Below are 16,075 nucleotides of genomic sequence, written 5' to 3' on the forward strand. Positions count from 1 at the left end.
GCCTCCTCACGTGATGCTCCAGGAATGCACTTTCCTTTGATTATTTTCCTTGACCCAGATCTCTTCCAAATATGGTCTCAGCTTAAACAAGTTTGTGTTCTTAGAGCCTGGGCGTTTGCAGAATAAATTCTGGCTTCCAGCTAACCGTGGCTGTATGGGGGAGTAGAGGCAGAGAGCAACCTAAAAATGCAAAAAGAAAAGGGGCACAGCTGGATTCAAATTTGTCCCAAAATGTACATTTTGTACAATGTTTATAAAGTGCCAGGCAGGAAGATTTGTTTTCATAGTTTTAGCTACAGTGGAAACAATTGTTTTTAAATAAATGACCATTAGTCTGAGTGATTGCCACCCAAACATTGGTTCTCTGAGACTTTTCATCTGAAACAGATTTAAATATTTTTCTTTACTGAGAGATACAAGATTGTTAAGCTGACCAGCATAAGCAGAGGTAAATTAATTAACATCTCAGATCTAAGTTGTTCTAGTGAGCTAAGAAATTATTAATAACCTACTGCGGAGTGAGCATATGATTAAGTTATTTTGTACTTTGGCCATTCTAAGTATGAAGTTCACCATCACAAACATTTCTCAAAATAATGAATACCCCATGGCAGCTCCTCTGAAATGAATGGCCAAGCAAGGAAAATGTTACACTCAGAGTTAAGATTAAGGATTTTCATTAAAACCTACATTTCCTCTGCCTGTGCATGTTAGCTAGGAAGTGAATTTGTAGAGATGACCAGCTCTGATAATTCAGTTAAATAGACAGGAGGCCATGGCAGTTCCCAAACTAACTTCTCCCTGTTTGCTCAGCATGCTCTGGAGCCCAGGACTGAGGAGAAGCTCCTGTATTGGCAGAACAAGGAACTTGTGCTTTGAGGCCCTTCCTCTCCTTGAAAATGTGCGTCCTTTGGCGAAATCTCCACTGAGAGAGGAGGAGAATGGCATTTTGTGGCTTGGATGTGGGAAGGCTCAACATTTCATTGCATCACTTATCTTACAGATAATTAATGCAGTCATTTGGTACTGCTAATGAGTCAGTCCTTTAGAGGAAGAAAAGGAGGAAGAAGATCCACAACCAAAGTGCTTCAGGCCCTGGGAGCTGTGACAAAAGAAGAGAGTGGCAGAGCAGTTTATCAGTGTTTGGTCCATGTTGTTATCAGCACAGTTTCACACAGGGGGACCAGGCCCTGTTGCTATCAGATGACAATTTGAGCTGGCTCAGCTGGTGTGGGTTTGCCTGGAGTTTGGTGCAGGGCAGTGACACCAGCCAGTCCCAGATCAGACAATTGGATCTTGCTCTGCTCTGCCAGGAACAGCCTCGACAACAGCTGGGTTCCAGCTTCACAGCTCAGGATGGAGCCTTTCACTGCCTCACACTGCACTGCCACTCCTCCAGGGCCTGATGGCTCCTGTTCTGTTGAGACCAAAATTTCTGCAGAAACCAGGAGGATAAGCCCAGCCTGACTTCATTACCTTCCAGATTAAAATATTGCAAATAACAGGACACTGAAAGGTATCAAACGGAACCATTTTTCATTGGCATTTCCAACAGGCGTTTGAACAGCAGAAAGATGAGCTTTGTAAATAAACTGAATCATTTGCTAAATTAAGCTAAATAAATGCTGCTTTTCCCTGCTGCTTTCTTATATTGCAAGTGAGGATTCCTGCATGCATTAGGAAGAAATGGCAAGAATACGAATCATCATCTTGGCAGGATGTTTCACAGCAATTTTCGGCCTGAAGAGCTCCAAGTATTGTAGAAATGGAATATCTTAGTGTTGCAGTACAGCAGTCTGCTCCTCAAACAACAGCAGGAGAGGAAAATATTTTTAAAAGCAGAATTAACCATTTGTGAAAGCTACAGGTTTGTTTCCTGGTCTTTTCTGCTTTTGTTATCTAAAACCTCATCTGAATAATACACAATATTTTTCAGGCTTTTTTGTGTGTCAGTCATTTAAGGACCAATGTAGTCATTCAGACCCTGGACCAAGGGTGCTCATGAAGGGCAGGAATCTGTTATAGTCATTAACAAATGTGCATTAAAAAATATGTTGGTCACAGCCCTCCACCAAGTAGGCAAAAGGTTGGATGGTGAAATGTGCTGGGCATCTTTTTGTAAACATTTGAAGTTGCAATTCCTGCAGCTGCTGTTCCTGCTTGCAGGTATGAAATTGTGTTTATAAGGAAGTGCTACTGCAAGACTGAGCTCTTCAGAACACGGAAGGATGAAACAAAGCAAAGTATTTAATAACCAGCAGTCCCAGAGATGGTCCATGCCCGGACCCAGCCCTGTGTGAGCTATGCTCTGTTCCACTGCAGAGTCAGCAGGGAGCCAGAACTCATGGCATACATCCATGTCATACATCCTTCTAACAATTGGACTATTCCATAATGGACTGCAGCGTTTGGTGGAGTGGAGGTGATGGAGCCACCGCCCTTGGAGGTGTCTGAGTAAAGGCTGGAGGTGGCACTCGGTGCCATGGTGTGTGTGACGGTGGTGTCGGTCATGGGCTGGCCCCGCTGACCCCAGAGTGCATTCCAACCCAAGTGAGCCTGTGTGTGTGTTTTTGACACAGAAGATACCACACTCCTCCATCCAGACGGCAGTGATGGAAGCACCAGTAATATCCACCCGCTTCAAGGGATGTGCAGAGCCGTGCACGGTGCCTCAAGGCTTGGGCACAAGTCTGTGCCCTCACCGGCCTCACCTCTGCCCGCCCGCCCCACAAAATGGCGGCGGCCGCGCGGCCCCGACCCTCGGCGGGGGAGGGGCCTCGGCAGCCCCGCCCCGCGCGCGCCCCCGCGGCGCGGCCCCGCTCGGGAGCGCGCCCCGCCCGCCCCGCCGCCCGCGCCCGCCGCAGCGCCGCTCCCTCCCTCCCTCCCCTGCGCCCGTCCCCTCCCTGCAGCCGCCCGGCGCGGTGTGGGGAGGCGGCCGCTCCGCCCGCCGCCGCCGCCGCCGCCGCCCCGAGCCTCTCAGGTAGGTGCGGGTCGGGCCCGCGGGCCCCGGCCCCTGCTCCGCGCGGTGGGAGACGGCGGGCGGACAAGATGGAGCCGCGGCCGGCGGGGGAGGGGAGCGGAGCGGAGCGGGGCTCTGCTCTCCCCCCTCCGCTCCCTCCCCGCCGCTGAGGGCGATCCCGCGATCTGCTCGCCCCAGGGTGCGGTGCCCGGGCCCCGCGGGGCCGTGCGAGCGGAGCTGCGCCATCGCCGCCTGCCCCGCTGTCCCCGCCCGGCCGTGCCCGGAGCCCGGGGCCGGGCCCTGTCCGTGCCCCCCGCGCGGGACACGGGACACCGAGGGACGCCGAGGCCACCCCCGGCGCCGCGTCCCCGGCTGCGGCCGAGGCGGAGCGAGCTGTGCCGCCCCTTTGTCCCCTCAGCCGGCCCTCGGCCGCTCCAGGTGGGGCTGGGCCCTCCTGTCTCCAGCCTGCGGCCGGGAATTGTTCCTTCCCTTCAGCGGCCGCGGCTCCGTGCGTGGGGCTGGTCTGTGTGCGGGGCTGTTTGCTTAGAGCGGGTTCCCGTTCGCGTGGGGCAGCTGGGTGTGCGCGGACAGCCCGTGGAGGTGTTTCCTGACACACCTCGGTAGCGGATGCCTTCACTGCCCTGCACATCTGTACCTGGAGAGCCTCACTGTGTCCCTTCTGTGCCTCTTTGCCTTCTGATATAACGCGTGTCAGTGCTGGGTATTCTCGTGTTCAGTTGTGGATAGTTTAGTGCATTCTTGTTTGTGCATAGTTCTTCTGGTGTAATTAATTAGTGAATAGTTGCACTTTAAATTTTTATGCAGTTGTCTGTGGATTAACAGTTATTTTGATCCATGTGGTTTTTATTTGTGTAAAATGAAAGGGTAGGAGGGGCACTTTGTTAAGATATTCTTAAATTATGGTTTATTTCTATTTCAGTCTTCAGATGCCACAGTTTCTCTTAGAATTTTGTGTGTGTCTGTAGCCATATCCCTGATATTTTAGATGCGGCCTTAAATTAAAAAAAATTCCATCATGTTCTTCCATTGGCCATTGTTGAACAGATTCAACAAGTGGACTCTGTCTTCCAGCTGTCTCACACAAGGACACTGCCGTGGCTGTGTTTGGGTGGGTGGACAGGTGTCCAGAGCCTTCTGCGTGGCCCCATCACAGAGAAGCACTGTGAAAATGCACGTCAGCAAGGAGGTGCCGGATCCATCTCTTAAAATTGAAAGTCCTTTTGTGGTAGCAGGCTAGGGAAAGGAGAGGGTAGGTGAGAACACCCACTGAGATGAATGAGCACCTCTTACCTCTGGAGCTATTGTTGGAGGCTGCAGCCCTGGGGAGAAGAGGGTGGGTGGGAACACCCACGGAGATGAATAAGCATCTCCAGCTCCTCAAAGCCCTGTTCTAGGCTATGGCAAGGACTGCTCCTTTTTATTTGGGAATAGCCCCTTGAGGTGAATGGACAATTCACAAACACTAATAATCCTTTCTTTATAAAATCTACCTCTACCTGCTCCATCATTCATATGCATATTTGGTTTGCCTTGAAGTTTGGTAATTGCAGAACCACAGAATAATGAGGGTGCAGTTTCACCTACTCTCCTAAGCCAGTCTGTCTGGCCTGATGGCTGCCTCCATTCTGTGCTGCTCCATCCCCAGCTCCGGGGTTTTTCTCCGACCTCCATTCCCCGTGCTGTGTTTGGGACTTGTCACGCCTGTCATCCAGATCTCTGAAGTCCACTAAGACCATCTTTTTGAGATCTTGTTATTTTTTTTTAAGTAACAGTACCAGGGAGTGGGTCAGTGGCAGCCAGTGGGTCCTGTGGCTTAGGCTGACCTGGCACTGTCTCTGTGCTAATGGAAATGTGGGTTTCTGTTACTCTCTTGCCCCTGTGCCTACACACTGTTGCTTTTGCTTTCTTGTTGGATTAGTTTTCACCTGGATCAGATCCCTGGTGTCGGTTTGTCCTGCTCTTGCACAATAGTTGGTGTTGGCAGAAGGAGTGGGAATGTGGGAGAAGAGGAAAGGGCAAGATTGTCCTGTTCAGAAAAAGGGCGGATTCAGAGTGGTTTTTCTGTTGATTATGAAACCAAACTGACAGTTGTGCCAGTGTGACTGGAGGTGCACAGATAATTAAATAATAATTAAATCATTGATGCCAGCTTCTTTAATTTTTGTGAGGCAGTCTTAAGTCTTTCAAGGTGTCCTGTTCATTATCATCATATATGATCTTGGTTTTGGGCTGGGAAGAAGTCAGCTGACGTGCTAATGTTAGCATCTAGTGAAACTCTGCCCTTGGATCTGGCTTATTTGGTTTTTAGGGTTAGAAAGCCTAACAATGACTTGTTTGCCTGGTTTTGCAATCAAATAACGAGTGAACCCTAAAAGTTCAGTTTACTTTACACTTAGCCTAGTGGTGCTTGCCAACATCAACTCTTTGTGAGAGCAGTTGAGCTTTGTCTGTAATACAAAGCTGGTGCTTAGGCTTTGGAGAGCTTTGTTTCTCCTGGGGTGTCTGAGTCTAAAGATTTGAACTCCCGGGGGCACAGAGGCCGCACCCAGCTTGCAGCTCTCTGCTGAGGAGCAGGAGGCACAGATGAAGGCTCCCACTCTGCCTGGCACGTCTGGGGAAGGGGAGTTTGAAGGGAGTGAGTGGGTGTTTCAGCTCCAAATAACTCTTCTCTTAACTTCTGGCATATAAGAAAATTACTCTGGGTCACCACTTATAAGTTGTATTGCTTGGAGAACTCCTTAATTTCTAAGAATAACCAAAATTCCAAAATTATGTTGTCTCTTGATTTGCAGTCCTGTGTTGTCATGTAGTAACTCTAGGAAGTCACTGCTGTAAAGAAATTATTTCTTACATTTTGGCATCTTACCTGGTGTCAGATGGTGAGAAAATAAACATATTATGCACCAACTGCAGCAAGGGCTTCATAAGCACATTGTGGAAAAGCTGGTTATCAAACTTCACAAGTAGATAAGATTTCAGTTGTAGGTTCAAGTGTTACAGTGTATGTTGTGCCACTGATAGAATTTAATACTTAGTATTTTTTAAATATTTACATTTATGACTACTCCAGGTAAGGGACATCCTTGTGAAAGTAAGCAATTACAGGGTTTTAAAAACTGGGTAAGGCCCTACTTTAGCAAGAGTTAATGTGTAGAAAAGGAGCTGACAATAAAGGAGACATGTGAAAAACATTTAAATTGATAGAATTCTTAGTGAGTGATGAAAGGATTTCTCACACATGCTGTCCTAAGAGAGAAGAACAGAACTGACCCCATATTTCTGTTGTGGTCTTGAAAGGGAAAATATTCCTCCTGCTGCAGTTGCTGCTCAACCCCCCTGCACAGCAAAGGAGCCCTGTGAGCTCCCCAGGGCCCTGGGGCTCAGCATAGAGCGTCCTTTATGAGGGATCCTGAACAGAGCCGGGCCTGTGCTCTGCTCCTGCAGCGTTCACTGGCCACAGTGACCTTCAGAGAGCTGCACAAGTGATGCTTGTGGCTGCTTGTGTTGTTAAGGAGCGAGTCACATACTTTGTGTGTGTTGGATGATGATGAAAATGTGCTGCTCCAGCCTCCCACAGCCCCATCGATACTGTGGAAACTATTGCAAGCTCAGCGGTGAAAAACCTCAGAAAAACGAGCGGGTGTTGGATACTAACCCTGATTAAAAGCAAAATTGGTGTGAGGAGTTTACCTTTCTTGGTATTCATCATTTGGAAAGATGTAATATAGGTGGACTTGGAATTTTTTGCAGTTTTGCTGTGATTCAGGTGTGTTTTAGCAGAAGTGAGAGGCACTTGCTGAGTCAGGTCTGTTGTGGCGCTCCCCAGGGCACAGCAGGCAGGCAGGGTGGGTGGGTGGGAGCAGAGCAGTTGCTGCTGCTGGTGCTGGATGGAGCTGATTATTCTGCTCAGTGCAGATAATGGCTCTCAGGTCCAGTTCTCAGTGTAAAACAACAACTGAGCAAGTGCCTGTTCTGGGGGCCTTGTGGACTTCTCTGCTTGTCAAAGGTTTCATCTTGTCTGCACTGGCAGCTGAATCATCCCCATGAAGAAGGCAAGGTGTGATGTTTGAAAGCCAAAGATGGCATCACATCTCAGCCCAAGAGGATGTTTTTATGTCATGTGATTTAAGTAGCTTTGATATTACAATTTTGTGTAGTGAATAGGTCATGAATGGGAATTTCCTGCAGGAGGAAAGCCTGGAGAGAGAGAGGGGCCATAACAATAGTGGGAGCCTCAGCAGCTGTGAGCCAGAGCTGCGTGTGAAGCTGTATTTTAGGGATATGAGGGGGTCATGACCATGTCCAGACATCCCCTTGTAGCAAAGCTTTGTGGTCCCAGCTGGATTTGTTGCCCGATTGATAAATGACACAAAACTCGGATAAGTTTTGTGGGTGCTTTATTAAGGGCCCGGGGAGCTTGGGGGACTCACGTCCCAAAGTCCGAGCCCCCAAATTCAGGTCTGGGTGCTTCCCTCTTATACATGCAATTCACAACAAAGTCTCCAAGAAACAGTTTCCCGTTCCCCTTGCCTGGTCACAGACCCCTTGTGATACATTCCTTGGTTCACAAACAAGATCATTAATCTTCTGCTTATCTTATTCTAAGAGCATTGTATGCTGCCTCCAGACAGGTTAGCATTCTTACTTTCCTGCACTAGTTTAATTATTTATTAAATCCCTAAGACTACCTGCTAGGTTACACACAAAACTCAACACACTTTTCAACGGCTACAAAACTACTTTTTAACAAACCAGTTCACACACAACTCACTATAATTAAATATTTTGCTAAATTTAATTTCTTTTCCAACAGATTGTCCTGTTTCTTTCTAGCAGTAGTGGAACTCCTGTGCTTTGTTGCATGAGAAGCTGCCTCTCTTTTCCCAAAGCCAGCTTATCCAGTGTCTCCTCCCTTCCCCAGCACTTGTAGGGATATAAATTACCAGGCACTCAAAGATCCATACAGAAAATCCTCCACAGTCACTTTCCAGGGAATCTTTTTGAAATACAACTTAATTTCCCTGTTGCAGTGCCTCATCTTAATTGTTTGTTGATACAGAGATGTTCTGCCAGTCAGTTAAATCAGTTTAAAAACTGATTTATGTAAACTGTTGCAAATATTTTTGCATGCCTATTTACAGGTTTAAAATGAGAAAGTTCTATCTTATTGGAAACTTTTTGGAGGGTTTTATTCAAGAATGATTGCACACAAAATTGTATGTGTTTAGCTATACAATTTAGCTGGAGTGTAATTTTTAAATTGGCATAGCTTTGCATTTTATACCAATTTTCTTTTATACTGTATATCTCCCTGCCAAGAAACCTGCTTCCACTCCATAGACTCTCTACATTCTTTTATTCCCTACTGTAATATGAATGAAGGAAAATTGTGCTGGAGATTCCATGTTAGGGTAATTAAGCTTGATTACAGATTTCCTTTTAAAAACTTTTCAAAAAAAGTCTTAAAGAAGATAAAAGAGGAACCTTGGCTACTACTTGAAATATGCATGGTTTGTTGAAAAATGGTGCAGGGGGGGGGGGGGAATGGATTAAAAAACCCTGTTGGCAGTCTTCCACTGAGATTGGGGGTTTTATTAAGCTTCTTCTAGAAAGAAATTTTAAACAGTTACTGATTTGTACTGTCTTTCTTCATTCATCCATTCCAGTGACGCTGGTTGTTGCCAGATGGAAGGTAAAGCATCATCAGCCAGGGTTTGTGTGAGAAGTCAGTGTTTGTCAGTGGTATTGCAGTAGACACAAAGCACATGCATATGGTGATGAAGCTCCAGCATTCATCAGCTACAGCAGAATATATTCACTGTCTGGGAGTGCTTGTGATGGTTCTCCCCCAGAAAGAGGGATGGAAAAATCCCCCAAGTGTAATGAGGAGAAGAAGCAGAGAGTAAGAATGTACCACAGGAGTGTGAGCCTGGTTGGTCTCATGAGAAATAGCAGAGGCCTCTGCTTTTATTCAGTGCCTTCTCCCAGCTCTGGGGTGTTCCTTGTGTTTGTTCCTTGGATGCTGGGCAGCTCAGCTGACCCTTCTTTGTGGCAGCTGAGCTTGGAGCAGGTTTTTGGGGCCAAAGCCAGTATTCCTGTGTTTAAAATGAGTCCTGAGACAAGAATGCTGCTCAGCACTCCAAGTGGCTCTAGTGGATCAACAAACAGCTGAACAGCCTTTCAGAGCTGCTGGGCTTTACACTCTCTGCAGCAAAGGGACATTATAGAACCCTCATGTTTGCAGTTACATATCATGAAAAATCTCAGGTATTTTTTGTGATAATTGCAGGCACTTTTCTAGTGGGGTTAAATAAAGGTAACAGTTTCTGACTGAATTGTAGAAAACCCCAAGCTTCCTTCTGCATTGCTGCACAGATCAGTCTGTCTGGTCTTTTGACCTGAGCTTATTTCCTTTGTCCTTTGCAAAGTGCAGGCTTGCAAACTATTCTTAGTTGTTTGGCTTGGACGTTAACAGCTGCAACAACAATGGTTTCACTTTTGTTCCACTGTACCCCATGCAATGCACCAGGATTGTAGCACTTGGATTATCTCTGCTAGAACATCTAATATTTAAACTATATAGCTATCATAATTTCACTGTTTGACATAAACCCATATTCATATATTTGCACAAGAGTAATGCACACTGTAATGTGCATTTGACAAGCCAGGGTAGATTGAGTGTTCCAACAGGGAATGTATCCTTTGTAATCAGGAGAAAAGAGCACGGGGATTTACTCCAGGGTAAATAGACTGTGCTGTGTGCTTTCTCTCTGGCTGGCAGGAAACATTTGTAACTGCCAAGTAAATTCAGTAATCAATGGTAGAGTTTAAATTATGTTGCTGTAGGTGATATTCCATAGCTATTGTAGGAAAAGATAATAAATCTTCCAGACCTTATCTACTTGTGAAATTTAACATGGGAAGTAATTTTTGGTGTCTTAAACGTGGCTGTAAGACATAGAAATACTCTGAAGGGACAGGTATTTATTGGCTTAATACTGTCTTCAACATGGCTAAATATTATTTTCTTAGACTTTGAGTATTTGCAGCTTACTTAAGTTGTAGAACCAGTATAGTTGAATGGAAGATGTAATTGCTTTATTTCCCAGAGTTGTTGGCAATGCCAACAATACCAACATATCTCAGTGCTGGCATTGCTAGCAGCCTGTACGTGCTCTGCTAACTAGGACAGCAGTGGCATTTCTGCAATCCAGCATCTTGTACCTCGTTACAAATTCATTTCATCCCTCTGCTTTCCCAGCTATGGCACCATTGTGTTGCCAAATGCCAATGCCAAATGCAATGTGTTTCTTTCTTTGACATTAATTGTGACATGAAATAAGAAAACTGATTCGCACTTTATTCTTTTGCTGCAGTTAACCAAACAAAAAAAAAATCTTTAGGATCCTGTATCTACTATACCAAGAGAGATATAACATATCTTTCTTTGGCTTACAGCTCAGTCACATATCAATCTTAGAGCCAGAACAACTAAAATTTAGATGCTACTTGGTTAGAAAGGTTTTGGAATCATAGATGAGCAAATTGTAGGTCTTGGTTTCTGAAATGCTGTTGTTCAGTTTTTTAACTTACTCTGCTCTAATTATACCTATGTGAATAATATGTGGTTTAAACTCTCCTTTTTAACTATGTGTAAAGGTTACTGTGCAGAACCTCAAGTGAAGGCTTAATAAAACTCATTTCAAAAGTAATTTACTGACATTAGTACTGTTTACTAAAAATAGACAAAGTAGTTCGGACTAATTGATGAAACAGAGGTAGCTTTTGAAAGATTCTCTTTTGTGCAACGCTGCAGCATTATGATATATTGATACATATTTCCCTCTCCTGTTTCTGGTAGAAAATGATGCACCCTGTTGCCAGCAGTAATCCAGCCTTCTGTGGGAGCGGCAAGAGCTCTTGCCTGAACGAAGACAATGTGAGGGCTGCGGATCAGTTTGACCTCTACGCCACGCAGCAGAGCAAGTACAGCCACGCAGTCAGCCACAAACCCATTGCCTGCCAGAGACAAGATGCCTTGAACGACCCCCACTTGCAGACCACAAGTGGCAGGAATATAGAGACAAAAGATGAACTAAAGAAAAAGAAAAACCTGAACCGCTCCGGGAAGCGCGGCAGGCCGTCAGGGACCACCAAATCTGCAGGGTACCGAACCAGCACAGGGCGACCCCTGGGGACCACCAAAGCAGCTGGATTTAAGACAAGTCCAGGCAGACCCTTGGGTACAACTAAAGCAGCAGGATACAAAGTCAGCCCAGGCAGACCTCCAGGTAGCATTAAAGCTCTATCACGGCTTGCAAATCTCAATTATACTTGTGGCAGTGCAGCTTTTCCTTACCCTATGGTGCATAACAGAGGAGTCCATGCTGCTGGGGAAACTAGCAGCAAAATCAAGCAGCCTAATGAATGAAGGGAGGGAATGAGTAACTCCTTACTAATCTGCTTTATGCTGATTTTGGGCATGTTTCTTGAGTTCTCTTGTACTGTTTGCTTAAGTCTGAGCTTCTAGATTTTATTTCAATAATGCCATAACCTACGGGTGCAATTAATAACTAACAGAATGTTGGGAAGGCTTTGGTTTAAAAAGGCTTCTGTTGATTTAAAATCATAATTTATAAGGAAGTCTGAAATTATTCATTATGCCTTGGTGTCAGTACTTAAGTAATGTCCATGTCCCTAGTTTTAAGTTCAGTTTCTCATAAATCTAGATGTGTGGTTGTGCATTAAATAATTGAAATAAGGAGGACAGAAATTAGCTGGCTGATGGTTCATGATGTGGCCTGTCCCACAATAAGTAACTTAGCCAGTTAAGTTCTTACTTGGTAAGAAAAACTGATAAAGGGGCAAGCCACGTTTTCTACTTCTGCTGGACCTTCTACAGACCTCAGATAGACTTACAATAGATTTAAACAAAAAAAAGCCAACCTTTTTTTCTAAAGTGATTTCCAGTGACTTTTGTTTCTAGAGTTGTAGCATTAAGTGAATTTCAACTCATCCTCCAATAGCATTTTGGGAGATATTAAAGAAACCTGAGCATTTGTACAGTGCATTACAGCTGCACAGAGCCTTACAAAAACAAGTTACTTTGCCATTAGGTGAGAGCTGTTCTTTTGGGTACACTGTTACAGGATTCTGCTGGGTAACTTTGAAATGCCTAATAATACATATACCAAACCACAAAGAATTATTTGGAATTTGAAATATTTTATAAGAAATTAAATACTGTTCATTCTAGTTAGGCACTTGATTAATATTAAACAGTATGTTCTTAAATCTGTAAATAGCTATTTACTCTGGCTTTTGCCTTTCAAATCTGTGCTTAGATGGCGACAGTTTAATAGCTTTTAAAGTAATAACCTATAATGTTTACAAATTAAACTTTTTAAATAGACACTGTTGCCAAATTTTTAGACTCAGTTTTGCCAGATATTCCTGGAAATAGTTATTTCATTGTTAGACATTTATACTATATTTAAGTTATGGAAGCTTATATATCTACCAAAGGACACCATTTTCATCATTTACAAAAGCAAACTGTATAGCTGATGCAAACAGGATGCAGTTTACTGCACTGCTAGATCCCAGATATAGAGTAATTCATCTATGCATGCAAGCCAGAAAAAATGTTGTTGGTTAACTATAAACACCTTTCTTGACTCAAACTAAAACCTCCCCTCCTCCCAAAAGAAATATTCCATTTTTCAACTGGGTGTGTGTAATTTTTTGAAGTGTGGGAGAATGTGTGAGTGTGAGTGTGTAAAATCCTTTCATCCAGACTTCAAAAGAAAAAAATAATCAGTCCTCAGTGTTATGTATTGTTTGTTCAAAATTAATTTTCCTTTTTTTTTTTTTTAATCTGGAAGAAAGTTTAAGTCATTTCACATATAAGATGACTTTATGATAAATTCATAGTTTGAAATACCTGGGGAGGGGGAATATGTAGAGTTTGCATATTTGGGGGAGAATAAAATTTGGGTTGAGCCTGTGCTGAATGGGTAATGATGGTCATTTTTGTTAACATAAATGCTATTCTGGCCTGCTGTCATTTTGACTAGACCTCTTGCTTTCAGTGATGACAAGAAACAGATGTCATGTTTCATACCTTTTTTATCAGGAAAAAAGCAGCAAGCCTTCAGGTGTTCCAGTGATGCCTAACACATTTTGAGCTGGACTTTTGCTGTACTTTACAATAGGTGTGTTGAATTGTTTTGGGGGAACTCTGTATGGACTGGCAACTAAGACAATGAACCTCAACTTTTACTGGATGGCTCCTTAGTCAGTACATGAACTAATGGCAGCTAAATTGCTACTAAGGAATAGTTTCTTCATGCTGAAGCTCTGAAATCCAGTTGTTCTGTTCCTCAACAAACTCTCAAGTCTGAAATTTAGCAGTCTCTCTCAGAAGATGTAACTTCTGACACATGCAAAATGCTAACGTGAGTTCATTCACCCTCAGGATCTGTGTTGCATTGGCAGTTTTTAATCAGATAATTTTTCAACAAAAGACTGCTTTAAGTTCTTTCCTGAACTCAGCTGGGCAAGCAGTCCTCTTCAGCTGAATGTGTAAGTGCAGGAGTGTCACAGCTCGCTGGCAAGGAACGTGTTGCATGTCACCACTGTCCCTTGGAGAAACTCCACTCCTTACCTCCTCCTGCTGATCCTGTTTGCTCCTGTCCGTTCCTCACTTGTGCATCCACTCAATGGTGCTGTGCTGTGTGTCAGGAGATAATGCAGATGTATTGCTGTTCTGCTAGTATCATTTGTATTCAAGTATGCTGATGAAATAATGAAATCACCTAAGCAATTTCTGTTCATTACAGTGGTTATTAATTATATCAGATGAAATATAATCCCAGTAAAAACTAATTAATGTTGTCAGTTGTGAAATGATGAGCATCAAATAGAAAAGTGTTCAGAGAGCCTGCAGTGCTGCTTGGCGCTCTGGATTGAGGAAGGAGATCAGAAGTGCACTGCTGGTGTTTCCTAATTCTGCTTTATTTTACATCTGACTGGAGTTTACTGGTGCCATGCAGTGAAGGGAAAAAAAAGAGGAGATTCAAAGTGACTAGAAATGGAATTTTCAAATGCTTCTGTTCTTCCTATGTATACTCTGCAGAATACATTGTGCTTTTTTCAACACTTTTTTTTTTCATGAGAAACACTGAAACAGCATGTTAATGCCTAAACTTTATTAGTACCAATGGGAAAACTGGCATTTTCCTCCCATAGTATGAAAACATTACTTGTAAGGTAAATTGCTTATTTTATATTATATATCATAATTCAGCTATTCATAAGCTAGGATCACTGTTGTGTGTTAACACTGTTCAGAAGACCGACATGTCAAGTTTAGGTTTTAATAATTTCTTTTAATTATCAAGTTTCTAATGTCTTATTTATACATAAATGAAATGTATTAGCTTGCTATTATTCCTTAATGATGCTATAAAGTTCACTGTTTAAGATACATATAGTAACTACTATTCATTTTCTTGATTAAATTTACTTAAACTTTAAAACCAAATAATTTTGCTACTATAAAGTCTTGCACTGGACAGATTCAAGATGCTAGCACCATATTTTGGCAGAAAAAAAATCAGATACCATCAGAAGCAGCTGACTTTGGTATCAAAGATGGTATTTTTAAAATCAGCACTTAGCTTTGTCATTAAAGCAATGTTCTTTATATCTTGGACTTAGTTTAAAGTAATCAAATTAACTAGAGCCATTAAAGATCTCTCTTCTGAATGAATATATTTTCATTTTGTCTGAAGGATCTTAATGTTCAGTCAGGACAAAATGAAGCCTTGTCAGTGAAAAGTGATGTATCTGTGAAGAGAATTACCTGGAACTACAATACACTGAGTAATTCAGATGAGAATTTAACTCCCTTCCCCATTTTGAAGAGCTTTAAAAGGCAGAGCAATGTGAAGTCATTTGTGCAATGGTTTCATTAGCTGTGGCTCTGCTGGTCTTTGTTATATGTATAATAATGTTTCATGCTCCCCTTAGAGTTGACAGTTAAAACAGCTGATAACAATCATAAATACTTGGAACTGCAAACTTCATTTCTGATTACAAAAAGTTTATTCTTCTCTATTTTAATGCATATATTTTAACACTGCTAAATATATTTATGACTTTAGTAGACACTAGACCTTTCTCCTTGTGACTTTTTTTTGAAATAGAAGAATCTGTATTCTGAAATTTGAACCACTTTCTGTTCCTTCAGTCTTGCATCATTTGCTTTTCCACTGGTTTACTTTGGGGGTAACAGTAATCTGTTAAGTAATTAGTATCAGCACCCTGTCCTCTGCTGTAAAAAGCCTGATTAGATACTGTGTATGTTTTTATGTCCATGAACTTGAGCTACTCGTGTGCAATTATGTGTATGGGAATGGAGTAGTGTTCATGATCTGTATTTACATCATCATATGGATGTATATTTATTAATAAAGTTAATACTTTAAAACCTAACTATTGTTCCCTGTTTTTTTTAATACCTTTTAAATTCTGGCTGAAGATGCCAGTTGACAGCATTACCTACTTGTTACGGACATGTTACATATATTTACATTAAGGCAAAAAGATTGAGTTGCAAGATGTCAGGAGATAGAGGAATGTTGCTTATTTTTGAATGAATTGAAAACAACGTGACAGTAACTTAATTGTACTTGTCCTTTCACTCAAATAGAAGAAAAAGGGGGGAAAGGAGCTATAGCCCTCTATGGATAAATAGTCAACTGCTAACTTTTCCCTCTGTTGCACATGGAAATCAAATTGAAAGTACTCATAAATAAAGTTTTCGTGGAATGGTGATCATAATTCATTATTCTGTGATGAATAAGACATATATATCCCTGTATTCCAAGAATATTTGTGCTGTGGCAGGAAGGAGATTATGTTAGGATTAAATTCACGGTAAGAAATTGTTTTCAAATTGAAAATGCTCTTTTGACTAAAACATAAGGAGAAGGGGGAATGGGGCAGCTTGTTCTCTGCTGGTCTGCACCAGTTTGGATTCCCTTTGTGCTTTTGCTTTCAGGCTTGTTCTGTATCAGCTCATCTAAT

General features: G+C 42.8%; 1 protein-coding gene across 3 annotated transcripts; it reads left to right on the forward strand.

Annotated features, from left to right (window-relative positions):
* Positions 1 to 2,905: 2,905 nt before the first annotated feature.
* C14H5orf24 (chromosome 14 C5orf24 homolog) lies at positions 2,906 to 15,481 on the forward strand. Of its 3 annotated transcripts, XM_063168699.1 has the most exons (3): positions 2,906 to 2,980; positions 10,845 to 11,274; positions 13,119 to 15,481. In XM_063168699.1, the coding sequence occupies exons 2-3, from the start codon at positions 10,848 to 10,850 to the stop codon at positions 13,157 to 13,159; spliced, it is 468 nt and encodes a 155-aa protein (XP_063024769.1). In that variant the 5' UTR covers positions 2,906 to 2,980; positions 10,845 to 10,847; the 3' UTR covers positions 13,160 to 15,481. The 3 variants fall into 3 exon arrangements, with proteins under 3 accessions (XP_063024769.1, XP_063024767.1, XP_063024768.1); XM_063168697.1 differs by lacking the exon at positions 13,119 to 15,481 and having other exon boundaries at positions 10,845 to 13,112; XM_063168698.1 differs by lacking the exons at positions 2,906 to 2,980; positions 13,119 to 15,481 and adding an exon at positions 3,374 to 3,397 and having other exon boundaries at positions 10,845 to 13,112.
* The last annotated feature ends 594 nt before the right edge of the window (positions 15,482 to 16,075 follow it).

The sequence above is a fragment of the Melospiza melodia genome, chromosome 14 (assembly GCF_035770615.1).
Source record: "Melospiza melodia melodia isolate bMelMel2 chromosome 14, bMelMel2.pri, whole genome shotgun sequence".
Lineage (NCBI taxonomy): Eukaryota > Metazoa > Chordata > Aves > Passeriformes > Passerellidae > Melospiza > Melospiza melodia.